Source organism: Sapajus apella, unplaced genomic scaffold (assembly GCF_009761245.1).
Source record: "Sapajus apella isolate SASKATOON/1434 unplaced genomic scaffold, GSC_monkey_1.0 scaffold95, whole genome shotgun sequence".
Lineage (NCBI taxonomy): Eukaryota > Metazoa > Chordata > Mammalia > Primates > Cebidae > Sapajus > Sapajus apella.
In genome coordinates this window covers 3,189,226-3,215,907 of record NW_022437035.1, presented here as the reverse complement: position 1 = coordinate 3,215,907, position 26,682 = coordinate 3,189,226, and the positions used below count along the sequence as shown (strand labels likewise).

The following is a 26,682-nucleotide window of genomic DNA, read 5'->3' as shown; positions in this document are numbered from 1 at the left end:
CATTACATGCGGACACTTTGCATGTGCTCTCTTGTCAAATCCTGGTAACTTCATTGAAAGCGACACAGTTGGTGCCCCACTATGTCAGACGCAGCTGTAAACACCAGCTCTGAAATCACCACCAAGGACTTGAAGGAGAAGAAGGAAGTTGTAGAAGAGGCGGAAAATGGAAGAGACGCCCCTGCTAATGGAAATACTGATGAGGAAAATGGGGTGCAGGAGGCTGACAATGAGGTAGATGAAGAAGAGGAAGAAGGTAGGGTGGAAGAGGAGGAGGAGGAGGAAGGTGATGGTGAGGAGGAGGATGGAGATGAAGATGAGGAGGCTGAGCCTGCTACCGTCAAGTGTGCAGGTGAAGATGCTGAGGATGACCATGTCCATACCAAGAAGCAGAAGACCGACGAGCATGACCAGACAGCAAAAACAGAAAAGTTAAACTAAAAGAAAACAAAACCTATTCACCCTCCACTTCCCGTCTCAGAATCTAAACGTGGTCACCTTCGAGTAGAGAGGCCAGCCCGCCCGCCCACCACGGGCAGCGCCACCCGCAGAGGACACGACGCGCCCTCCACTACCCAACCCAAACCATGAGAATTGGCAACAGGGGAGGAAAAAAGAACCAAAACTTCCAAGGCCCTGCTTTTTCTCTTTAAAGTACTTTTAAAAGGAAATTTGCTTGTATTTTTCATTTACGTTTTATATTTTTGTACGTATTGTTAGGGTCAGCCTTTTTTTTTTTTTTTTGAGACGGAGTTTCACTCACGTTACCCAGGCTGGAGTGCAATGGCGCGATCTCAGCTCACCGCAACCTCCGCCTCCTGGGTTCAGGCAATTCTCCTGCCTCAGCCTCCGAGTAGCTGGGATTACAGGCACGCACCACCATGCCCAGCTAATGTTTTGTAGTTTTAGTAGAGACGGGTTTTCACCATGTTGACCAGGATGGTCTCGATCTCTTGACCTCGTGATCCACCCGCCTCGGCCTCCCAAAGTGCTGGGATTACAGACTTGAGCCACCGCGCCCGGCTAGGGTCAGCCATTTTTAATGATCTCGATGACCAAGGAGTGTTCTCTGTCCTACTTCTGACTTTACTTGTGGTGTGACCGTGTTCGTTATAATCTCAAAGGAGAAAAAAAACCTTCTTAAAAAAAAAAAAAAAAAAAAAAACGACAACAGAAAAACAATCTTATTCAGAACATTCCGGTAACTTTTTTGTGTATGTACTTGGCTGTACTATAAATAGTTGGTTTGTATGAGATGGTTAAAAAAGGCCAAAGATTAAAAGATTTCCTTTTTTTCCTTTTTTGTCTAGGACGCTGCTGTTTATTATTTATTTATTTATTGGCTTGTGGGATGTATGTGTGAAACAACGTTGTCCAACAATAAACAGGAATTTTATTTTGCTGAGTTGTTCTAAAAAAGAAAAGAAAAGGGACACAGTTATTCGCATTTTACAGATGGAGAAACTGAGGCTCAAACAGGGGAAATCGCCAGCCCTAAGTCACGTAACCGCTGAGGGGTGGATTACAGGCATGGTGGTGCGCGCCTGTAATCCCTGCTACGCGGGAGGCTGAGGCAGGAGAACTGCTTGAACCCAGGTAGCAGAGGCTGCAGTGAGCCAAGATCGCGCCACTGCACTGCAGCGTGAGCGACAGAGTGAGACTCCGTCCCAAAAAGAAAAAGGAGCCCTCTGCAAAATGAACAGTGCTTTTCCAGAGTTTCTGTCCTCAGTTGCACTGTCTGCAGTCCCCTTCCTTCTCCCACCCCTGCCAAGTCCTTCTCAACGCCCTAAAACTCTGGGATCTCCAGAGTATTCCAGTAGAGCATCCAGCCCCAAATGCCCCCAGAGGAACCGAGTCTCCCAGACTAAGCAGCGGGGGTTTGGTGCAACACCGCCATCTCCTGGCCGCTCCCGTGAACTACGGCTCTGGCTGGGCCACGGAGCACCTACAGAGGACTGGACGCCCCTCCAGGAGCCACAGGACATTGATATGCAACAGACTGAATGCGGAAGCAGCTATCAGAACGCAAGACAATCTGTCTTCTATTAAGCCAGACATTAAAGACATTTACCCAAAGAAACTACAACAATGCTGTCTTCTCACTAAATTTATTTTGTTTTGGAAAATACGGTTATTTGCAATAAAGCATGTGTTATTTTTGTTAATATGCAATGGGTTTACTGTTATTGTGGTTTTTCCATGAATTAATAAACAAATCTTTTTTAAATGTTTCTGTTTTAATTTCTAACACGGTAGAGTCTCTCTACAATGGTTTCCTTCTCCTGTGCCTGTCCCCCGTCCAAATCTAGTTTTCATTCACTGCCTCTCCTGGACTGTGCCCTATGCAGGGGCGATGCCAGTCTGCCGTGCCCTGGGCACCCAGCATTGTGTTTAGCACACAGTAGGGCTCAAAAACATGTTGTTGAATGAATGAAACACGAACCAGCTGAGCCTTGGGAGTGGCCAGTGTCCACAATGCCTTTAAAAAAAAAAAAAAAAAAAAAAAACCCGCTTGGGAGGCTGAGGAGGGCGGATTATGAGGCAAAGAGATCAAGAACATCCTGGCCAATGTAGTGAAACCCCATCTCTACTAAAAATACAAAAATTAGCTGGGTGTGGTGGCAGGCACCTGTAGCCTCAACTACTTGTGATTCTGAAGCAGGAGAATCGTTTGAACCCGGGATCGGCAGAGATTGCAGTGAGCCGAGAATATGCCACTGCACTCCAAGCGTGGAGACAGAGCAAGACTCCGTCAAAAAACAAAAAACAAAACGAAACAAAAACCACCCACAACAAATCGGCCCTGGCTGCCCACAACACTTTTCTGAGAAAAAGGCTGAAAATGCATTCCGTGAAGCCAAGGAAACCACTGTAGACAGACTCTACCACATCAAAAATTAAAAGAGATGTTTTTAAAACGACTTGTTTATTAATTCATAAAAATCACAATAATAAACCCATTGCATATTAACAAAAATAACACGTTTTATTACAAATGACCCCAGTTCCCAAAGAGAGGCAGACGATCGACTCGAAGCGTGTGTCATATGGTAAGAGTGTAAAGGGGCCTGTGGCCAAAATGTTTGAGAGCTGCAGTGATAGAGTACCGTGGACAGGGTGGTCGGGGGAGGCCTCTTTGAGCAGGTGATGCTCCGCTGAGAGCCACCAAGAAGTCAGCCACGTGAAAAGCAGAGGGACATACGCTCCCGGTGAAGGCAACAGCCAGTGAAAAACAGGTGCACTGGCAACAGAAAAGTCAGCAACCTGGCATCCCAGAGGCTAGGGCAGTGCCCAGTATACAGGAAAAACTCCATCAACAGTTTCTGGGTGAACAGAGGGAGGGAGGAGAGAAGGAGGAGAAAGGAGGACTGGGAGGAAGCGCTCTTCTCATTCGGGGTCTTGTCGTCCTTTGAGGGCGGAGGGGCTCACAAGTTCTGCCAACACTGGGAGATTCCCACTCTTCTTACCATGCCTTGAACGCTGCTGCACAGATCAGCTCCACTTCTTAGCTCTGTAACCTCCACTGGACTGTCCACCCCAGCCCGCCCCAATATCCATCAGTATCCTCATCTCCTACAGAGCCAGTCCAGTGAATGTTGAAGGAGTCGTTCCAAAATGCTCTGCACCACGGTTGCTATTTTCTCCTAATTCATTGACCATTCCCCATCCTTCAAGGCTCCCCTCAAGTTTTGATTCTTCCAGGAAGCCTCCCCGTACTGCCCCCACCCTCACCTCACCTTCTCCTGACCTCCTTTTCAAAACAGCACCTCTGGCCCCATCCCATCATCTGATGCTAACATAGAATGAGGTTTCGGGAAACACTTGCAGGGTATCAAGCCCTGTCTCAGCTCTGCAAGAACCCTTGGGAACCTTCACAATGGTCCTAGGAGGTGGGAGTGGCCTCCCCACTCTGCAGAGCAGATGGAGACTCAGGGAAGGGGAATCATCCCCAAGGGTTCACAGCAGGTGTTTGGCAAAGCTGGGATTCAAATCGAGGTTTATCAGTAATCTCAATTCTAAAACTGACTCCAAAGTTCTTTTAAAACTACCAGGCGCAATGGCTCATGCCTATAATCCCAGCACTTTGCCAGGCCATAGTGCGCAGATCACAAGGTCAGGGAATCGAGACCATCCTGGCTAACACAGCGAAACCCCGTCTCTACTAAAAATACAAAAAAATTTATCTGGGTGTGGTGGCACGTGCCTGTAGTCCCAGCTACTCAGGAAGCTGAGGCGGGAGAACTGCTTGAACCTGGGAGGCAGACGTTGCAGTGAGCCAAGATTGAGCCACTGTACTCCCCAGCCTGGGCGACAGAGCCAGACTCAGTCTCAAAATTAATTAATTAATTAATTAATTAAACCATCCCCAACAAACTCCTGGCTGCCCAGAACACCGCTCTGAGAAATAACCTGAAAATGCACCCAAGTTCCAAAAGAGAGATAGATAGGTGATCAACTTGCAATGTCTGTCATGGATGCTGAAGGGAAGAGCGGCAACGTGTGTGGCTTATATTTGTCAGTCCTTCGTGACCACACGCTAAGCTCTATCTTTTACTCTGTCACCAAGGAACTCTTTGCCTCCCCAAGGAAGTATAATCTCCCCGGCAATAAAAACCTGGATTTCGCAAAGCACTGCCGTAGGCACAAGGAAGTGTCATTTTTTAAAAATACCACTAGGCACGGTGGTGCACGCCTGCAGTCCCAGCTACTCAAGAGACTTAAGCAAGAGCATCGCTTGGGACCAGGAGTTCAAAGCCAGCCGGGGCAACATAGCAAGACCTCATCTCTAAAAAAAGAACAGAAAAATAAATACCAATGGTGATAGTGATTGCACAACAACATGAATGTATTAAACTTAAAAATGATTATGGTGGTGAAGTTTTAGGTTTATTTTACCAAAATTAAAAAATAAAATGCCCCATTATACCGACTTCTAGGGTCACTGTTGAGGAAAGGCTGAGTCACCGACAGAGCCCACCCCTGCTCCTTGAAAACGCCATTGGCTGCCCCCTCTCCCACACACAGCATGTCCCTTCTGCTTCATACACCACAGGCACGTTTCCAGTGTGAATTGATTTTTAATAGCAAAATGGCATTTTACACAGAAGCAGCCACATTCATGGGTGAAAACAAAAATCCAGTTGACACTCCTTTGCTGAATCCATGTAAAAATCTGATTTTTAATCTACAGAAAAATTGTAATCACAGAAAAATCTACACACATTCGGTAGCCCCTGGAGCTAAATGACGTGGAAAACAAACATCTTTTCTGGTCTGTTAAAGTAAAACAACGGGTCCCTGGATAAACTCTCAGGAGGGCCTTTGTTGGGATGGAACCAATCCCCCACCCGAGAGCATCCCCCAGCTCAGGATGTCACCATTTACACCAGCGCAGCCCTCACAGTGGGTCCACAGCACAATCTATTAAGAAAGCGTTACGACACCTCTTCAGATTAGGAGGCCAATTCCTCAGCTCTAAGACCTGCTCATAGCAAGCTGGATGTTCCTTAGACTTTCAAGAGCAGACTGAATGAGGGAAGGGGTTGAAGAGAATGTGCCTGCTTGGGCTCAGCCTCCTCTATCGTCATGGTGTGTGTGCGTGCACGCATGCACGCACGCGGGCACGCGCGCGCGCGCGCACACACACACACACACACACACACACACACAATCTCACAACCATCACCAGTCTCTATGTTGGCCTAGTCCCAATCCCTCTGCCTCTGGGAACAAAAGGTTCATTACCCCTCAAGACATATTTTTCCCTCTCTGGGACCAGGATCAGCCTCTTGCAAGCTTACTCCACAGTTGTATGTCCCCCTTGCAGCCATGCATGACAAATGAGCTCCCTCCCCAATGGCATTCTCTTGTAGACGTGCAGCCCATGACCGTGTTTCCCCAGATCTTCTCCAGGGGCTTCACACCACCATGGATGACGTGTTTTCAAGACTGCTCCCCTGCCAAGCCTTTACTGTCTCCTTGGTCCTCTACTTTCCAGCCATCGCAGAGCTACCTCCAACTGAGGCAGGCATGTATGGATTCCGTTCATCAAAAGATGGACCAAACGGTCTTCCAAGTTTCAAAAAGCTCTGCTCAGTTGTCTAAAATGTGGCCAGAGCCCACTGCAAGCTCCTCTGAGTTCCACCCGGGCTGGAGGAGCCAAATGGCCATTCTAAAACTCAAATCCACTATCTCCCTTTCTCAAATCATGTCCATGGCTCCCCAAGGACTAAGGTTAAAATCCAAACCCCTTGGCAACCAGACCCGGCACCGTGTCCATTTCCCCTATCTCTTGCTACATTCGACATGAACCTGCCAGAACCTCTTTGGATCATCTCTGATCCCGAGAAACTGGTGTCCACCACCTCGTTGCCTGGAACTCATCCCTACCCACACTCCACCCAGCCAGAGCTCAGCTGACATGCCTCCCTCTCCGGAAAACCACCCTACGGTGGATTAGGTGTCTCTCTACCCCCATTCCACCCCCCTGTATCCACCCAACACACAGAATTAAAGCTCCTGAAGACCAAATGGTGTTTAACAACCACCACATCCCCAAGGCCTGGCACATGCCTGGCACAGCATAGGTGCACATCAATCTTGTCTGTCTCCTGTGCGCTCCCATAGTCCCCCGACCCAGCCCATCTCACTGAATCACTATCTACTTCACCGACTCTACCACTAAGCTACATAAGCACCATGATAGGGCCGGGCGCGGTGGCTCAAGCCTGTAATCCCAGCACTGTGGGAGGCCGAGGCGGGTGGATCACGAGGTCAAGAGATCGAGACCATCCTGGTCAACATGGTGAAACCCCGTCTCTACTAAAAATACAAAAAATTAGCTGGGCATGGTGGCGCGTGCCTGTAATCCCAGCGACTCAGGAGGCTGGGGCAGGAGAATTGCCTGAACCGGGGAGGCGGAGATTGCGGTGAGCCGAGATCGCGCCATTGCACTCCAGCCTGGGTAACAAGAGCGAAACTCCGTCTCAAAAAAAAAAAAACAAAACAAACATAAGCACCATGATGAAAAGGCCCATGTGCAGGTCCGAGCGCCCAGAGCAGTGCCTGGCACATAGTAGGTCCTTATCAGCATCAAATCTTCGTAAACAGAGAGGAGTTTCAGGAAAAGGAGGTGTTTCTGAGCTTCCTGCTTTGAGTGAAATGGAGTAAGGCAGCCATTAGAGGGCAGCATGCAGGCACTTCCCAGGTGTAGACTCTACCCCATCCCAGGTCCCTGCCAACAGCCAAGGCATCTTCACAAAGCTCTTCCTAAGACATCTTTTTCTCTCTTGTTCCCTCTGCAGCTCAGGCCTCTGGACCACCCTTCGGTCCTCACTGCCAACTACAATTCGTTAGCTCTGAGTGCACGGTTGCCGGAGAAAAGGGCTCCCAGCCCCAGACGAGCATTCAATGACCCGAGCAACCTGCCTGTAAGGCTCCAAGCCAGCCTTTGACCTATCCCTAAACTGATCCAATCCTCCAGGCCCTGCCTTGAGCTGTCCTCTCCCACAGACTCTGACTACCAGACTGAGCCAGCCAAACCTTGACCTAGTGCCACCTCTGACTTGCATCTGGAATCCCAGGCTTATGCTTCCTGCCCCTCTACTCCCAAAGGACGCTCCTTCAGTCTAAAGAGATCAAAAGTCCCTTCCAGAAAAACTCCCCTGTCGTCAATGCAGCCAAATTGCACAGAAGAGCTTATGCTAGAAGAGCTGAAAAGTCAGAAAGCAGGCTCAGCTAATTTTTACTACTAACATGTAAACGGCTGATGGACTTACAACCCTTCTGAATGCTCTGATCTGACGTTTTATGTCCTAGAGCTGCCAAAACACAAAGTCCCCAAAACAAAGACTTTAGGCCCTGGCCTGATGATGGGTGACCCTACATAAAATGGCAAATGCTCTGTAGGCACGAGACAGTTATTTTAAGGTTTATAAGACCTGCAACTACTTGTTCGAACTCTTGCAGACATACGGCTATGGTTTTTTAAAGAACTGAAACCAAACGCAGACTATGAGGAGGGAAGTTATGCCCAAAGACCAAAACCTTAGAAGACTGACTATACTTCTGACCCCACCTTGGTGGGCACGGCTGCTCCATCAGGCCTGGTCCACACCAGAACCCTGGCACCTCCTTCAGAGAACTACCACCTCTACGGACTTCTGATTGCTCTGACTCAGAGCAGCCACCACGTCCAAAATGACTAGCTGCGCTTTTTCCTGTTAGTCAAGTTCCAAGCCTGTGTTAGCCCCTTCCCAGCCATGCCGACATCCAAGCTGTTAACAGTAACAAGGAACGTTAGACCTGTTGTTAGTCAGAAAGAAATCCACAAGCCATTAGTTTCTGCTGAAAGGAACAGGCCAGGAAGGCAGGAGTTAGTCACGGTGAAGGAAAGGTTAATTAAGAGCTGGTCAGACCCAGGCCAGGAGCCTGAAGCCCCCAGACGGGCCAGGTTGGTTGGCAGCGGTCAGCCCCTGGGGCAGTCAGGGTGAGGCAGGGATTAGCTGGGTGAGAGCAAGAGTTAGTGCAAGAGAGCCAGAGATTAGCCCAAGGTGCCTACTGGAGGTGAGCCATGAAATCACCCCCAGGTGTGGCCCCGGCTTAGCGGCTGGCGGGCTCTGGGGGAGGCAGGCTGAGGCAGGGACGTGGGTGGGAACAGAAAGCCAGGGATGCACTCCTGGCCGGCCGGAGCGGCTGCGGGAACCCCGTAAGCCCCTGAAGTTCATGTATTGCTCCCCACTTCTATCTCCTACGAACTCCGAGCCCGGGGTAAAGCTGATTCCCCTCCCCACCCCGCCTTTTCAACAGGACAACTAACGCCCTCTGGCTTCTGGGCGTGGGAACAGATCTTTTTCAACGACTTCCGGTCACGGCCCCGCGTCATGGCCCCACGTCTACTTCCGGTAAGGAAAACCCGCCTCTCTGGGATCGAGACGGGAGAGTCCTCTCTAGCTGACTTTCTGTGTGGGAAAGAGCCCTCCCACTGACTTACGGTGTCAGAAATGTCCCTCTTCCCGGCCTTCAAATATGGGAAAAGTTCCTCCGGGCGACTTCCTGCGTACTAAATACTCCACTCAGCGGTAAAATTCTAGCGTGAGGAAACCCCGCTTCATTGACTTCCGGTGTAAGGCTCCGCTTTCTGACTTCCGATGTGGGACACGCCCCCTGCCAATTTCCGGTGACGGGCACGCCCCCTCCTGACTTCCTCGTGGGACACGCCTCCCTCTCGACTTCCTCGTGGGACACGCCTCCCTCCTGACTTCCTCGTGGGACACGCCTCCCTCTCGACTTCCTGTGCAGGGTAGCTCGTATTCCTGCCACTTTACAGTGGAAAAGATCCTTCCCCGGATTCCTTCCCGAGAAGGATACGAAAGCTCAGAGCTCCAGTCTAGAGTCTAGACCCACAGGCTTCCACACTCACGTCCCCGAGGTTTCCCTGGTCCCACCTACTCCCAGTGGCAACCAGACTTCTGCACAGAGAAGGCATGTCAGAGTCCGGCCCCCCACACCACCTCCTCCTCTGAGTCTTGTTAAAAGGGCCGTCCCCTGCCTTAGACCTGGCCCTATGGACTCTGATCTTACAGCCAATATAGGGCAGCAAAGTGGGACATCTGTCTATAGGGCCAGTAGTCCCAGGTCATCTGCTTGCCAAAAGGAGGGGGACCAGCCCCCAGTGGGGAGCCCAGAGCTCGGCAGGGCTGGGGTTAGTAAGAAGAGAAAACAGGGTTAGTAGGGGCTGGGTTAGTAAGTCAGAGCACAGCACCAGCGGACAGGGCACCTCAGCAGACATACACAGGAGTCGCTAGGAGAAAAGGAAGAACGCACGCAGGTCCGTTAGTTTGTTAAAGGATGATGGGGTGCAGTTGAGGCACCCCAGGGGTTAGACGGGTTAGTAATCGAACAAAAGAGCTGCCTACAGAAAAGAAAGCTGAGACCGAGGAAGAATGTGGGGAAGTGACAGTTAGGGGTTCAAAGCAAGTGTCTGGCCCAGGCAGAAGGATCTGTGTGCAGAACACCCAGAGAGGCCAGGGCCTAGGCAGCAGGTGTGCTCAACCAGGTTTAGGGGGACTCCCTCCACCTTCGTCCTTTTTTTTTTTTTTTTTTAGGTATCTGCCATGTGCCAAGACCCTCATATTCATGGGAATCCTCACTGCAACCTGTGAGGTATCAGTGCTCCCATTCTATCACTGAGGAAACTGAGGTTGAGAGAAGTGAGGTGACTTACTCAAAGTCACCCACCAGGAAGTGGCAGAGTTGATGAGTCTTATTTGCATTCTCTGTCCTGGAACGTGGGTCTGCACAAAGATCCCAGCCCATAGGCAAAGCCTTCTGGAGCCTTGGCTGCCCCCATACCCCAGCCCCTTGAAAGGCCCATGAGCTGCACGGTTAGTAGGATCTGGCTGCAGGGGGTTAGTAGGGCATGCTCGGGCCTGGTTAGTAGGTTAGTTGGTTGGCAGAAGGCCAGGCACCTTGTCACACGCCACGGCATCCCCGCCGAGCCCTGGGTTAGTAGGTTAATCACACCATGCAACACTGCCCCAGCCCCTCCAGCTGCAGCTCCAGAGGCCTCCCGTCCCCACCAGCCAGGGAACAGGGCCTGACCAGAGCAGGGGGTCTACCTCTAAGCCCCTCAGCCCCACCAAAATCAACCCTAACCACATGGCCCCTGCCCAAAATGTTGCTTCCCTATTTACTGGCTGTGGGTCTCAGATTAACCCCTGGAAACATTTCAGCCCCCTGATAATGGACCCTACTTGTCCTGGATAGAACACCCCTGCCCGGTTCTGGTCAGCCCCTTCCCAGAGGGCTGGATCCTGTTACACTCTGGCATAGACACACACACACCAGCATGTCGCCACAAAGATCTGACCCTCGTGCTCAGTAGACATCTCTTCCAACAGCAACTGCCAGGCCTCTAGTTGTTCCAATTATTGGCCTGCCCTCCCCCCAGTTAAAAAAAAAAAAAAAAAACTGCATCAAGTTGGCCTGGCTCCTGGAACTAAGTTGAGACTCCCCATGCCCTCCCGGTCTGCTTCCTTTTCAGCCAATACTACAAAACACCTGAATGTATCCTAATTATGCCATCTTCTACCACTGCTGTACTTTTCCCACAGAAACCCCAGCCTAGCATCTCCCACAGTTCTACACGATGTTCCCTGAGAATTTGAAATTGCAATTAGCATTTTAAAGGCCCTGATAAGTCCTGCACGACTTCAGTAGTGCAGCGGAATTTGAATTTGAACCTGCTGTTTGTTGTTTTTGGTTTTGTTTTGAAAGAGCAATGACATTTCCTAGAACTTCCTTTGGGAATTCACCTAGAGGGTCTCATCTCAGCCAGATCTTTCTCATCCTTCAAGGCCCTGGCTGGTACAGCTTGCTAGGAAGCTGTTCCAGACAGCAGCAGCCCCCTCTGGTGTCTCTCACCCACTTAGCAAGCACTTACCATGCACTCAGAACTTGTACCTCAGTAGACTGTGAGCTGGTTTTACCCATCCAGCATGGATGTGAAATCAAAAGTTCGAACCCTGCCCACTCTTCACCCATATTTCCCCCAAATGACTAGCTAGCACAGGAAAGAGCCCAAAGTAGGTGCTCAGTGCTGATGAGAGAGTAGAATTTAAATACCCCAGGAGGCATCGTGAGCTGCTATGGAGGCCACGAAATGCTGCCACCTCCCCAAGCTGATTAGAGAGGGATATTGGGGAAAGAGCCAGGGGAAGGGCTAATCAGAAATGCTTCTGTATCAGAAGATGCTGAGGTTTTAAGTCCAGAGAGCCAAAAAAAAAAAAAAAAACAGGATAAACCCTAAATCTTACTCCAGGATGGATGGGAGCATTTGCTGCTGAGCACCTACTGGGAGTCCGGCGCTGTGCTAGGCACATGATCTCACTGAATCCTCCCTGCACCTGACGGGTGAGCATGTGCCTTTCATTTCACAGAGCAGTTGAGGCTCAGAGGTGAAGTCACTTGCCCAAGATTGTAGCTCAGGCTCTTCTCGGGACACGGCTCTCCCAGGGACCCCTCCTTTCTGCACTGAGCCCAGCCAATTCCATATGTCCTCCGAAGCACTCCTGAGCCACCCCAGCGTGGTACCTGTCACTCTCAGTGTCTGCTTCCCATACCTCTACTCCCCTTTCCCCTCCCTGGGCGGGGGGGGGTGGGAATTCTGAAGGGGAGATGGCCCTGACTTTCTGTGTTTGTGGTGATCACCCTGTTAAGGACGGAATGGTGTCCCCTCCCCCAAATGTATATGTTGAAGCAGTAGCCCGCTATGTGACTGTTTTTGGAGATGGGATCTTTAAGGGGTTAAAGTTAAATGAGGTCATAGGGTTGAGCCCTAAGTTGATGGGATTGGTGTCCTTGTAAGGAGAGGAGAAGACACCAGAGACCGCTCCTGCTGTCCTTCCCTCTCCGTGGAGAAAAGGTCACATGAGGACACAGCAAGAAGGGGCCACCTGCAAGCCAAGGAGAGAGGCCTCACCAGAAACCAACTCTAACACCTCGACCTTGGACTTTCCAGCCTCCAGAACTGGGAGAAAGTAAATTCCTGCTGTTTAAGCCATCCAGTCTGTGGCATGGTGCTGTGGCAGTCCAAGCTGATGAAGAGTACACAACCGCCCTCCTCCCCATCCTGGGAAAAAGGACATCTGGCTTTTAAACTTGTCTAAGGGAGGCCACAAGCTGCTCTCTGCTAAACACTGTGACTGTCCCCTCTGGAGGGGGTTGTAAACAGAGGAGGAAAGCGGAGAGGTAAGGAAAACTGCACATGGAGAGGCAGATTGTGGGGGCTGTCCTTCTGCTCCCCAAGAACAGAATCCAGGAGCAGTACGGCTAGAAGCAGGGACCTGATTGGAAAAGAGTGTCCTGAGACTGGGCTCAGGTGGCCCCGGCAGCCTTTGGGTAAGGCTGGTTCCCTTTGGATGGCAGGAAAAACACCCAGGGCCACCTCTGTCTTTCTAGTGAATTTCCCTGGCCTAGACCTTCTTATCCCGTGAAGACCCTCTGTTCTCAGGATGGTACACACTCAGCCCCTCTAGCTGCCCCTCCCAAAGTTCAGCAATGCAAGGGGAAAGCCCCAGCTCCTCCCAGGTCCTGACTGTCCCCTCTATGTAACCATCAGGGAGAGGAAAAGCATGGAAAAGCCCCACCAAGGAGGCCCCCCACAAAAATGACAATTTCACACGGGCCAAACGGAGAAAGACAGAGGACTGCAGCTAGCCGCGCCTGAGGAGCTACATCTGCCCTCCCACTGACAGCCCCTCCCCGACTCCCATCCCTGTTCCTGTCCCCATCCTGCAGGGTCATTTGAGACCCAGCCCTGGGGAGAGTGTGGTCAGTGGGGCCTTGGCCCAGGCCAGGCTCTGTCTGGTCACCGGCAGAAACTCAAGGAGGAACCAAGTTCACGTGGGGTCAGGAAACAGCCCCCAGCCCCAGACAATAGGGCCCAGCTGGCAGGGCCCGAGCAGGTGAGGAGGGAGTGGTGGGCTGCCAGGCCTCCCTCATACCCCTGGAGCCAGATCCAGTCGTCAAGCACCAGCCAGGAAGAGCTCCTGTCCATGGGAGGCTGCATCCCAACAGGTGAGGGGGCTAGAAAACCATCGCAGTCTGCCCGCTAAGTCACGGTGGCCAGAGTCCAGAGTCACCAGAGGTCCAAAGAGAAGGCCAGGCCCGGAGTCCCTGAGATTCAGCCCAGACGGAGCCACCTGGGGTGTGGGGCAGGGACACAGCAAGCGAGGATGAGGCCACAGCCTCCACTCCCAGCTTCCCACATCCCCCAGCCTAATTCTGCATCTGAGGGGGCACATGTTCAGAGATCCCCGTGCCCCAGTATCTCTCTCATGACCCCAGCACACACACAAGGTGGAAGGGAGGGCTTTGGACATGAAAATCTTTTAGAAGAAACTTAGGCCAGGTACAATGACTCCCACCTGTCATCCCAGCACTTTGGGAGGCTGAGGAAGGAGGATCACTTGAGCCCAGGAGTTTGAGACCAGCCTGGGCAACATGAGACTGTCTCTATAGAAAATTAGCCAGGCATGGTCACACGCGCTTGTAGTCCCAGCTACCCAGGAGGCTGAGATGGGAGGATGTATTGAGCCCAGGAGGTCGAGGCTGCAGTGAGCCGTGATCATAACACTGCACCCTAGCCTGGGCAACAGAGTGAGACTCTGTCTCTAAGAAAAAGAAAAAAAAAATGTGTAAAAAGAGGAAGTGGCCGGGCGCGGTGGCTCACGCCTGTAATCCCAACACTTTGGGAGGCCGAGGCGGGTGGATCACGAGGTCAAGAGATCGAGACCATCCTGGTCAACATGGTGAAAACCCGTCTCTACTAAAACTACAAAACATTAGCTGGGCATGGTGGCGCGTGCCTGTAATCCCAGCTACTCAGGAGGCTGAGGCAGGAGAATTGCCTGAACCCAGGAGGCGGAGGTTGCGGTGAGCCGAGATCGCGCCACTGCACTCCAGCCTGGGTAACAAGAGCGAAACTCTGTTTCAAAAAAAAAGAGGAAGTACTGAAAGCTGCGAATACTCCACCAGGCAGGGCTGGCTCAGGGGACAGGGGAAAAGCAGTAAAGGGAGCCCATGGCAAGCCCCCGCAGCATCGTGGGCAGAGGAGGGGCAAGGGTTTGAGTGGGTGGGAAGGACCTTCAGAGTCCTTCGATGGCGTGAATTCCTTTTACATCATTCCCACTGGGAGGACCTCTGCACACCACCACCCCCAACACACACACACACACACGCACATGCATACACGCACGCACCCACATACACACACTGCTCCCAGGATGGGGAGCTCACCCCCGCGCTGAGACGGTAATGAAGCGTGTTCTGACATGAAGATCCGAGCAGACGGGACCATGTCTCTGGGTTCACCTCTGCATCCCCAGCGTCTGGCTCAGAGAAGGTGCTTGGTCCATGCCGGGGCTGGATAAAGGAACATGCTAAATTCTCTGCTCGAGCTCACCCACGCTGGTCCTCATTCCATCCCACCCACCTGCACCAAGACCACACAGAGCAAGCCTTCCAGCCACCTGGCTCGCAGTCCATCTTCTCATGAGCAGGAGCGTTCTGGGTCTGAGGAGGGGACACAGGTGGGAGGGTCAACCTACCCCTATGAAACTCAGCTCCATGTGACCTCCCTCCCTCCCTCCCTTCCCAAATCCCTCCCTCCCCAAATCCCTCCCAGGCTTACCTGGCAGCATGCAGCCAGCACACAGGCAGCCAGCACACAGGCAGCCCAGGCTCCCAGCTCCTTCCTTCCCCACAAAGACCCCACAGGCCCATCCTGGAAGACAAAAGAGCCAACCACATGGCAGGAGAAACCCGCACCCAGGCCCTCTCCCCAGGCTCAGGCTTTGCCAGAGCTCCCTGCCGAAGACAGAAGGCCCCGGAGCCAGGAAAGCTGGACTCAGGCACACCGCCTTCCGCCTCCCTTTACTCCACCCCGCAACATTTTTAAGGAAAAAGTGAGGGGAGAGGGGAGAGGGATTCCCTTCACTCATGACCTGTTTCCCAGCAGCAGCAGAATGCAACCAGGGAGAAAGGAGGAAAAACTGAGCAGCTTGGTGAATTGCAGCTGAATTGCAGCTGAATGGAGAGTTGGGAATCCAGAATTCTGATCCCAGCTCTGCTCCTGCCACACCGGGTGGCCCTGGGACCCTTCCTGCCTTGACATTCAAGGTGCACAACAGTAACTCATGGTTTGAAGCAGTGGACGGAAACGGAAGGGCCCCTTCTGCCCAGCCTCAGCTATTTTTCTGCTCCCGTCCTTCTCCCCTGCCCTTTCCTGATGTGCCATGCGCCAGGGGAAATTCGGGGAGCCAGAGGCTGGAGTAGGACTCCTTTAAGACCAACCTGTGTCATCAATCTGGAGAAGACCAGAGAATGACCGCTAATCCTGACCCAGCGCCACCTGCCAGGTTTTGCCTTGAGTAACAGCTGTGCTGTCTTCATCGGTGGCAGACCTGAGTCAGGAGAGTCAGGGAGCCTTCTCAGCGTATTTTCAGGGCTTGCTGTCAGCACCTAGGAGTGGGGGCACGGGTCCAGAGTAGGAGACGAACTCAGACTCTGGCACTGAGAATAATGCATCTAAAGGCACAGGGCAAAGTCTCCACCAAACTGCAAGGCCAAGGAACCCAAGCCAAGGCTTATAAATAGCATAACAAAATGCCAAAACTAAGAAGGGAAGAGCCAGTTCACATCACCCAGGAGTCCCCAGGCTCCTTCTAATAGCAGATTTACAGGCACACGAGATGAAGTCATTTAACTCAGCCATCCAAAAGCTCCAGACGGTGACGTTTATGAAACACTAGCCCTGATGCCAAAAGTGGAGTGTGAAAGTCACCCTTTCTGGGACCCCTTAAAATGGGACAAGCGCTTTCTTTCTTCCATAGAGGTAGAAAAGTGAATGAACTACCTCACCCGTTTCCCCTCCCGCTGTGGGATTCTAGGATACCACACTTTCCTGCACAGACCAGAAGAGGGCAGGCTGGTAGGCTAGGGGCTGGTGAGTTTAAGTACTTATCTGCAAGGATGCTTCTCAGCATGGTTGTGAATGTCCTGAAGAGCCTGGAAATTCCCTTCTCTCTCCTCTGTCCCAGGAACTTGCTGCTCTCTGTAAATAGACCCTGGGCTGCTCAGAGGAGCCTGGCTTGGTCCACAGTGACTGTTTCCCCTGGCTCTGTGGACCTAGAATCATGATATTAATAAGCCAATGGAGGTATTGCGGGACCTTTAGCTAGCTCCTGGGTGAAGCTGACACCATCTTAGAGGGTACAAAGGAAGGCATGGGCTTTGGGGCCAGAGAAACCTGGAGGAGACTGTGGCCCCCTCACCCCCACATACTCAATGTGTGACTCAGTGTTAATGATATATTTTTTGTGGAGACGGGATCTTACTCTGTCACCCATGCTGGAGTGCAGTGGCGTGATCGCAGCTCACTGCAACCTCCGCCTCACAGGTTCAAGTGATTCCCTTGTCTCAGCCTCCCGAGTCGCTGGGATTACAGGTGCATGCCACCACACCCGGCTAATTTTTTTTTTTTAAGTAGAGACAGTGTTTCACCATGTTGGCCAGGCTTGTCTTGAACTCCTAATCTCAGGCAATCCGCCGGCGTCAGCCTTCCAAAGTGCTGGGATTACAGGCGTGAGCCATCACACCCATCCAAAGTTAATGATTTGCAAAGCTTAGCCAGTGCCTGGCACACAGTACATGTTCCAAAAATTATTTTCACCACTCAATGATTTAAACTTTAAGTAAATCTGTGTGTGACATTTATGTTCGAGAAATATGCACCATATTTATCCTGTAGCATTATACGTATATACTCCCGTTAGGCAGCACAGATCAAATTAAAATCCCCTATCTTGGTGAATGGAAAAGCAAAGTGTGCCTTATCCACACAACGGAATCTACTCAACAATAAAAAGGAACAAACTACCGATACATCCTACAACATGGATGAACCTCGCAAACATCATGCTAAGGGAAAGAAGCCAGGCTCAGCAGAACACATATTGTATGATCTCATTTATACAAAATAATCCAGAAAAGGAAAATCTATAGAGATGAGAAATAGATTCATGGTTCCTGTGGTCAGGGATGGGACGCAGATGAATGGTAAATGGGTATGAGAGAGCTTATCGGGGTAGCAGAACTGTTCTAAAACTGATTTATGGTTAAGGTTGCACAGCTCGGTACATTTACTAAAAATCATCGAACATGTGAGTTATGTGACATTTACACTATGCCTCTGCCGGGCACGGTGACTCATGCCTGTAATCCCAGCACTTTGGGAGGCCGAGGCAGATGGATCACCTGAGGTCAGGAGTTCGAGACCATCCTGGCCAACATGGAGAAATGCCATCTCTACTAAAAATACAAAATTAGCCGGGTGTGGTGGCACACACCTGTGGTCCCAGCTACTCAGAATGCTGAGGCAGGAGAATCACTTGACACCAGAAGACAGAGGTTGCAGTGAGCCGAGATCGTGCCATTGCACTCCAGCCTGGGCAACAAGACCGGTGGCTCACACCTGTAATCTCAGCACTTTGGGAGGCTGAGATGGGCAGATCCCGAGGTCAGGAGATTGAGACCACCCTGACTAACACAGTGAAACCCCATCTCTACTAAAGATACAAAAAAAATATTAGCTGGGCTTGGTGGCACGTGCCTGTAGTCCCAGCTACTCAGGAGGCTGAGGCTGGAGAATTTCTTGAACCTGGGAGGCAGGTGAGCCGAGATTGCACCACTGCACTCCAGAAACGGGCAACAGAGCAAGACTCCGTCTAAAAAAAACTACAGCAAAAACTATGCCTCAATAAAATTGATCAGAACAGGAATTGAACTACTGAGACAAGCAACAGGAAGCACGAGCCTCAGCTGGGCACGATGGCTTACGCCTGTAGTCCCAGCCCTTTGGGAAGTCGAGGCAAGCACATCACTTGAGGTCAGGAGTTCGAGACCAGCCCGGCCAACATGGCAAAAACCCATCTATACTAAAAATACAAAAATCAGCCGGGCGTGGTGGCGCGCACTTGCATTTCCAGCTACTCGAAAGACTGAAGCAGGAGAATCACTTGAACTCGGCAGTCAGAGGTTGCAGTCAGTTGAGACGGTGCCACTGCACTGCAGCCCTCACAACAGAGTGAGATCTTGTCTCGGAAAAAAAAAAAAAAAAAAAAGGATGAGCCTCAAAAGCATTCTGTTCAGCAAAAAAAAAAAAGTTGAACACAGAAGCTTCCATATATATATGGAACATAAAAAAAAAATCCGATCTACTTCAGAGAAAGCAGGTCAGTGGTTTCCTAGGGCTGGTGCTGAGGCTGAGGGGATTGGCTGGGAAGGAACACAGGGGAACACTTTAGAGCCATGAAAATGTGCTACATCCTGATTGTGGTGATGGTTACACAGGTGTATACGTTTGTCAAAACGCACTGAAATGTGTGCTTTAAATGGGTGCATTCCCTTGTGTGTAAATTACACCGCAATAAGGTTGTTTTTGCAAAACTTGTTTATATGTGATAAAAGAGGAATGGAACTAAGAGGTGCCAGGTCAAAGGCCACACAGAGAACTGGCTGTGGGCACCAGGGCCTCATCATCTCAGCTCTCACTAGGTCACACAGACCACCCCACTTCAAGCCAAGGTCAATCAGGAAATGCATGATTGAGGAACTGGAACCCAGAGAGTCATCAGAGGTTTCTCCCACCTCTAAGATTCAGGAGGTCTCAGTACATATGGATTTTGTGGTGGATCTGACCTCAAAGTATAAGGCGGTCTCTGCCAACCCGAGTGTTCACAGGAAGAGGGGGAGGATCACCTTGGCTACTCCCGTGATGCCAATGGGGTCATGGTGGCCACATGAAGGTTTCTGGAACCATGTGGGTGGACAGATGCCTCCAACTGTCACCAAAAGAAAAAGAGACAGGAGTGAGAGAATACATACGTACCTGTGGGCTCACTGAAGAATAGATGCCAAGGTCCTGTTTCAAATCACAGCATTTCCCAAAACTGATCTCCTCAGCTGCAGTCCAAAAGCAAACCAGGAAACAAGGAGGTTTTTTTTTTTCTTTTTTTTTGAGACAGAGTCTTGTTCTGTCACCAGGCACCAGGCTGGAGTGCAGTGGCGCAATCTCGGCTCACTGCAACCTCCGCCTCCTGGGTTCAAGCAATTCTCCCGCCTCAGCCTCCCGAGTAGCTGGGACTACAGGCGCGCACCACCACGCCCAGCTAATTTTTTTATTTTTCAGTAGAGACGGGGTTTCACCATGTTGGCCAGGATGGTCTCGATCTCTTGACCTCGTGATCCACCCGCCTCGGCCTCGCAAAGTGCTGGGATTACTGGCGTGAACCACTGCGCCCGGCCACAAGGAGGTATTTTGATCAGGCCAGTGTCAACAATTATATCCTAACATAGGCTTTATGGCCTGGATTCCTGTGCTGCTCTGCCACCAGCACACTATGTGACCTCGAGCAAGTCCTTCACCTGCAGTGAGCCTCGGTCTCCTAATCCACAATAAGGATAATAACAGTGCCCACTTCACAGGGGCGTCATGAGGATCGAATGAAAAGATGAATGAGACTTAGCTTGAATTCTGCCATTTTCTTACATCACTATTATTACCATTAGTTCGTGAACACCACCCATGATATTCATTTTTCCCCAAAACAACCATGCACTATCCTAGTAACAGACGGGCAGCTGCCAGGGAAACCTACATCTGTTGCATTTTCAAATCCCTCTGAGTTTTTGGTCTTTTTCCCTGACTCTGGAATAAAATCGCTACTCTGAGAGCTGAGACGTCCAAGAGATGTTGGCCCAAATTGCCTTGGATGAGCCCGTGCCCACAGGTAACAGAAGCTCCAGGGAATAATGAAATGTGCCAAGCATCTCACAAGAGACACACTGGGGAAAGCCGACGCTTCTGCAGAGGAGGATAACCGCTGTTTCCTGATGAATTCAAACACAGTGTCCACAAAAGAGGAGATTCGAAATTCAAATCTCCTTCGACCGAGGGAGCCCCTGAGGTGGAGAGAGAGGAAAGAAAAGCAAGAAGAAGGGAAAGGAAGCTAAAGTAACATTTACCAAGAACAGATCCTAATTGGGAGCGTCTTTACAGCTAGTGCCCGACTTACGACCACGATTGGTTCCGACAGACCGGTCGTAACACAATTTGGTCGTAAGTGGAGTAGGCTATATGCAGGCGGAGATTGTAGTGCTGCCGGAAGCTGGTCCGCACTGTCGTACGCCCAGCTGGGCAACGTTTGCGCTGCCAGACGCGGAGCAGTCGTGGCTAGCGATTGTGGTCGTAAAGTCGAATGGTCGTAAGTTGCATAGGTCGTAAGTCGATCAATACCTGTATCTACATGGCAAAACAAGTTGGGTTTTATCATTCCCCACTTTACCGATGAGGAAACCGAGGTTCAGTTAGAAAATAAGGCAACGGAGATTCTAAACAGGACTGTTGGACCCCCAAAGGGGCAGGAATGTGTTCAAATAGGGACAGGGTGCAGTGGCTCACAACGTAATCCCAACCCTTTGGGAAGCAGAGACAGGAGAATCGCTTGAGGCCAGGAGTTCTCGATCAGCCTGGGCAACAGATGGAGGCTCTGCCTCTACAAAAAAATTCAAAAATTAGTTGGGCGTGGTTGCGTGTACCTGCAGCTGTGGCTATTTGGGAGGCTGCAGAAGGAGGCCCACTTTAGCCCAGGAAGTAGAGGCTGCAGTGAACTGAGACTGCTCCACTGCATTCTAGCCTGGATGACAGAGTGGATCTATGTATATATATGGATGGATATATATAGATCCTTATATATATGGATTAAATGAGAACAGATCCAAGGAAGATATGTGTGAACTGCAAACTCTGTGGCCATCTGCATTACCATTACTGTGAGAAAACTGGCCTGTGATTGAGAAATCATCTCTGTTCAGTTTATTCCGGTTGCTTTCACAGGCTGTAGGCAACTGATTGAGTTCACTTTTAAGAGTGGCGTACTGTTGTAGTTACAAACACACGTTTCAGAGTCAAACCAGACATGGGTTGAAATCCTAACTCCACAGCTAATTCGCTGTGTGGCCCTGAGCTCAACACTTCACCTCTCTGAGCCTGTTTCTCTGCAATGGCGAATTCCCTGCCTTATCATGGAGTCTCTATGAGGGAGCACTGAGCGAGAAGCTTGGTAAATGGTAACAAAGCGGTAGTTAGGGCTGGTTACTACTCATCATCTTCTGCACACCCTTTGAGTGCACAATAGTTCAGCACCCCCCTCCCTTCCATGACTCACCCAGTAGCTTCCAGAGGGGCCCACCTGTCACCACAAGGGATAAGGGGACACCTGCCTCATCTGATCTGATAGGAGTAGAATGGGATAGGGAGACAGATGTCACCCTCAGCCAGACTTGGCCTCTGCCCCTGAGAATCTCTGGCTATTGTTCCTTGGAGCTCGAGCTGACAGATGATTCAGTCCTCGGAGACAAGGGAAGGGGTCCTCTTGAAACAAAAGACTAGCCTACAAGTTATTCACAAGCCCATTGAATCTGCACAATGGACCCAATGCCCCAGAAACACGCTGCTCAAACAGGCTGATAATCGCCCAGGAGACGAACCAGCAGCCTCAACAGAAATAAAAGCAAATCACTAAGTATCCGTACAAGACTCAGGTACCATGTAAACGAACTCAGTTGGCATCCAGTGGGTGCACAATAGCATTCACTAGCTTTATTAAGCACCTACACGGCACCCAACATGCACTGGTTTGTAGCCTCATCATCGCTTTTTAAAACCGGGATTGTGATGTCTACTTTATAGACGAGGAAACTGAGGTTCAGAAAGGGACGTGACTTCCTGACTGCAGTGGACACAGGTGGGGAGAAGGATCTGCACACTGACCTGCCTAACTCTCAGCTGCGTCTCCTTCCACCACACAGCACTGCCGTGATGAATAAGGAAATTCAGAGAGTGTCATCCTGCCCGGGGAAGAAGCATGGGTCACAGCCAGAGAAAGGACCTTAAAGTGAAGATGCAGAAGAAAAGAAAAATTGAAAACGACTGGCAGGACCAACAGTAGGGAACTGATGAAGGAGAGCATGTTTATCTCCTCCATGAAACACTGAAATCTCTCATGATGGTTTCTGCAAAGGTCATAATAACATGGAGAAACACATCTGATGTAACTTCTCAAAAGCAGTATACATATAATGCAATTTCTTTTTCTTTTTTTCTTTTTCTGAGGCTGTCTCACTCTGTTGCCCAGGCTGGGGTGCAGTGGCATAATCTCTGCTCACTGCAACCTCCACCTCCCATGTTCAAGCGATCCTCCTGCCTCAGCCTCCAGAGTAGATGGGACTACAGGCACCCGCCACCACGCCCAGTTAATTTTTGTATTTTTAGTAGAGATGGGGTTTTGCCATGTTGACCAGGCTAGTCTCGAACTCCTGACTTCAGGTGATCCACCCACCTCACCTTCCGAAAGTGCTAGGATTACAGGCATGAGCCACTGTGCCTGGCTAATTTCCATTACTATTTTCAATAATAGAAAATATACCAGAGAGAAATGCATGAAAATGGAGTTTTCAGGCTGGGTATGGTGGCTCACACCTGTAATCCCAGCATTTGGGGAAGCTAAGGCAGGCAGATTACTTGAGGCCAGGAGTTCGAGACCAGCTTGGCCAACATGGCAAACCCCAGCTCTATGAAAAATACAAAAATTAGCCGGGCATAGTGGCGTAGGCCTGTGATCCCAGGTACTTGGGAGGCTGAGGCATGAGAATCACTTGAACCCGGGAGGTGGAGGTTGTGATGAGCCAAAGATCACACCACTGCACTCCAGCCTGGGCAAAGAGTAAGATTCCGTTGAAAGAAGAAAGAAAGAGAGAGAGAGAGGAAGGAAGGAAGGAAGGAAGGAAGGAAGGAAGGGAGGGAGGGAAAAAAGGAGCGAGAGAGGAAGGAAGGGAGGGAGGGAGGGGAGAAAGAAAGAGAAAATGGAGTTTTCTTCTTCTGTTTTTTTTTTTTTTCCTGTCTTTTCTAAATCCTCTATAATTATCATGCCTTTTATTAAACTGATTGAATTTGTTTTTAAAAATCAGCAAAAATTTGGCCAGGCGCGGTGGCTCATGCCTATAATCCTAGCACTTTGGGACGCCGAGGCAGGTGGATCACAAGGTCAAGAGATCGAGACCATCCTGGTCAACATGGTGAAACCCCGTCTCTACTAAAAATACAAAGATTAGCTGGGCATGGTGGCGCACGCCTGTAGTCCCAGCTAATCGGGAGGCTGAGGCAGGAGAATTGCTTGAACCCAGGAGGCGGAGGTTGCAGTAAGCCGAGATTGAGCCATTGCACTCCAGCCTGGGTAACAAGAGCGAAACACTGTCTCAAAAAAGACGAGACACCAACTAAAAAAAAAAAAAAATCAGCAAAAATGATAAAAATTCTCATTTATTTCTATTTATTTATTTTAGAGATGGGGTCTCGCCACGTTACCCAGGCTTGTCTTGAACTCCTAGGCTCAAGCCATCCTCCCACCTCAGCCTCCCAAAGTGCTGAATTGCAGATGTGAGCCACCGTGCCCAGCCCAAAATCCTCACTGTTCGTGCAGACATAGGGAACCGTTCTCCTAAAGCTGGCAGTAAGGGGTCGTGGTTGTTCTGGGGACACTGAAGACTTCACCACTCTCCTCTGTTAAAGAGTGAGGTCAAGGCTTCAGATGAGTAGATTTCAGAACAGTTCTCAATGGAAAGGGTCACTAAATAGTAAAATCGGAGGGCCTGGGGGACATGGAATGTGTTTACGTAAAATGCTTTCAACATGAAATTAACCAAAGTTAGAGTGGGATCCATTCAATGCCACTCAAAGCTAGGAGCTGGCAAAGCGTCGGGAAATGGTTTGCCCAGACCGCTGGATGGTTCTGCCTAGAGGGGTGAGGGGCGATGTGTGGGCACTGTTACCTCAATCAAGGATCTGCCCACCTGCAGGATGAGGATGAGGTCTGAGTAAACATCAGACACCCAGCCCTACCCCAAACCTGCTGACTCATCCGCCTTGCCACGTGGCTCAGACATCTGCGTGTTGGAAGGAACGCCCCTAAAGTCTGAGAACCACTGTCCTCAGGTTTCCCTGTCTGTCAAGTGGAATTACTCATCCCTGCCCTGCGTCTATCCCCGCCCCCGTCCCTGGGCCATCGCGGCGCGCCCAGATGCTCCCAAATGGGAATGCGCTTTGCAAAGCACTGAGTCCAGAGCGAGTGTTGTGCTTTGAGCCGCGCTCCGTCCCAGCCTGGCACCGAGAAGAAACAAAGCCGTTCCCTCAGGTTCTCTCACAGTCCTCCCTCATTGTCCCTCCCCTCCGCCCGCAGCAGGTGGGGGCGTTTTCCCCGCGGCGGCACTGCAGTGGGGTGTGCGCGCCAGCAATCCTAGGCGCCGGGCATCCTCGGATCTGGAGCCTGGGATGAGGGTGGGGAATCTAGGACGCGCCCCCCGGGCCTCCCCTGCACAGTCCCAGAAACAATTTCTCTATGCCAGGACCCTCCGCTGGAAGAGGAGAAAGGTCTGGCCCCTCTCCTCCCAAATTCCCAGCCTCTCCAGGGAGTGTCCTGGAGCCAAGGAGAGGTGAAGAATCCGGCTGGTGGGTTCCGGGACCTCCGCAGATCCTTTAAGAGATGCAAATGGGCTTTAGAGTCCTACATAGCTGATTCACAGTCACTGGTTGTGTGACCTTGGACGTGTCGATAACCCTCTCTGAATCTCCATTTCTAGGTCTTTAAAATGGGCTTGTTCCTTACCACCTAGTGGAATTGTTGTGATAACGTTTGCAAAGCACCAAGCAGGTCCCTGGCGTAGAGTAACCTCTCCATAAACTGATGTCACTGTTGTTTTCAGCGACGGTAATTTACCGGCCCTCTCCATCCTTTGGGAGCCAAATTGGACGCCGGACATCTGGGATTTGAGTCCCAGAAGTGAAGGAATGGCAGGCTCTGGGGGAATGGGGCGGGCTGGGTATGAGGGAAGGGGAGCTCAAGGACCCTGCCCCGCTACCCCACCCCCACCTCCAGTTTGAGACCCTCTGGGCTCTCCTGACTTGGCCAGTTATCTGCTCACCTGGTGAACCGAGAAGGTTCGCGGGCCCACCTCCCAAATTCGGTCTCCTGTCGTCGGAAGAGAAGGGTCTTTGTTCCCCCTCACATTCATGACTGCAAGACCCCCGTTCGCACTGGACTCCCAAAGCAACCTCCCCTTGCCCGGCCTCACCGCCCGCCCGCATCCCGGCCAGAGTCCTGGCTGTGTTTGACAATCACAGGCTGCAAAGGCTCTTCATCCATCAAATGCCGGGCACTTCAGGCAGCGTCTTCCACCCCTGAACCCAGTCCCGGGACTCTGGGACCTACCCTCGACCCCAGCCTCGGGGAATTCGGCTGTTCCCCGTTCGGGGACGAGGGCGCTTGGGAAGGAAGGCTGCTAGCACAGGGCGACGTCTTACCTCGGGTCCGCGGTCCTGCGGCGCGAGTGCAGAGGGCTCTTTGTGCCCCGGCTCACAGCGCAGAACTGGGGGAGCCCCTGCAAGCACCTCCCACCTCAAACTCCTCCCCGCACTCGTCCGCAGCCTCCCTCCCTCCGGTCCCCCGAGCGCAGCCGGCGTCGTCTTTGTAGCTGCTGCAGCGCCCATGAAATTTTAATGCGGGAGCGGCTGGCGGGCGGAGGCGCCCCACCCGCGGCCCTTGCCTCCACCCTCCTCCCGCCTCCTTGCGCCCCTACAGCCCCACACCTAACCCTCCCCTTTCCCCTGCCCAGAGTCCTGGCCGGGAACGCGGGGTGCAGCCGGGCTGGGGGGAGCACACCGCCGCCCCTTCCGCACAAAGGGGCGATCGGGCCGGCGCGCTCTGCCTCCGGCATCCCCACCCGCGGCGCTGTCATGGCAACGCTTGCCCGGCCACTTTCGGCCGCAGAGAGCTCAGGGCTGGAGAGAGGCGCGGGGGTGGCGCGCCACCGCCGGCCAGGGGCGCAGAAGTCTGAACCCCAGGGTAGGCGTACAGAAGATGCTGGTCCTGGAATAACGCCAAGGGCTACACCGGCGAGACCTCGGGTGTATGCCTCTTTATGCACATGGTTATGGCGGAGTCCAGAATTGAACCCATGCCTGTAACTTCATGCGTGGACACCATTTGTCCTAACAACGTTTATAGG

At 51.4% G+C, this 26,682-nt stretch overlaps 1 protein-coding gene and 1 long non-coding RNA gene across 17 annotated transcripts in view; one reads left to right on the top strand and one right to left on the bottom strand.

Annotated features, from left to right (window-relative positions):
• Positions 1-26,208, bottom strand: part of LOC116535584 — a 205,032-nt gene extending 178,824 nt beyond the window's left edge. Inside the window, exons 1-8 of one of the 16 annotated variants that reach the window (XR_004262270.1) lie at positions 25,979-26,183; positions 25,284-25,493; positions 22,394-22,511; positions 19,321-19,403; positions 15,194-16,689; positions 14,800-14,925; positions 8,993-13,703; positions 1,044-1,411 (exon numbers count right to left, since the gene is read on the bottom strand). This is a non-coding gene — a long non-coding RNA (uncharacterized LOC116535584). Of the gene's footprint in view, positions 1-1,043; positions 1,412-7,982; positions 13,704-14,799; positions 14,926-15,193; positions 16,690-19,320; positions 19,404-22,393; positions 22,512-25,283; positions 25,494-25,978 lie in introns of those variants that run through there. The other 15 variants (XR_004262261.1, XR_004262264.1, XR_004262265.1 and 12 more) reach the window with 15 other exon arrangements.
• LOC116535583 (prothymosin alpha-like) lies at positions 78-588 on the top strand. The gene has a single exon (XM_032256732.1). It carries the CDS (start codon positions 82-84, stop codon positions 439-441), a length of 360 nt encoding a protein of 119 aa, XP_032112623.1. The 5' UTR covers positions 78-81; the 3' UTR covers positions 442-588.
• Positions 26,209-26,682: the final 474 nt, after the last annotated feature.

Excerpts from the sequence above, each read along its gene's own strand:
- LOC116535583 (XM_032256732.1), top strand. The coding sequence starts at position 82 with ATGTCAGACGCAGCTGTAAACACCAGCTCTGAAATCACCACCAAGGAC.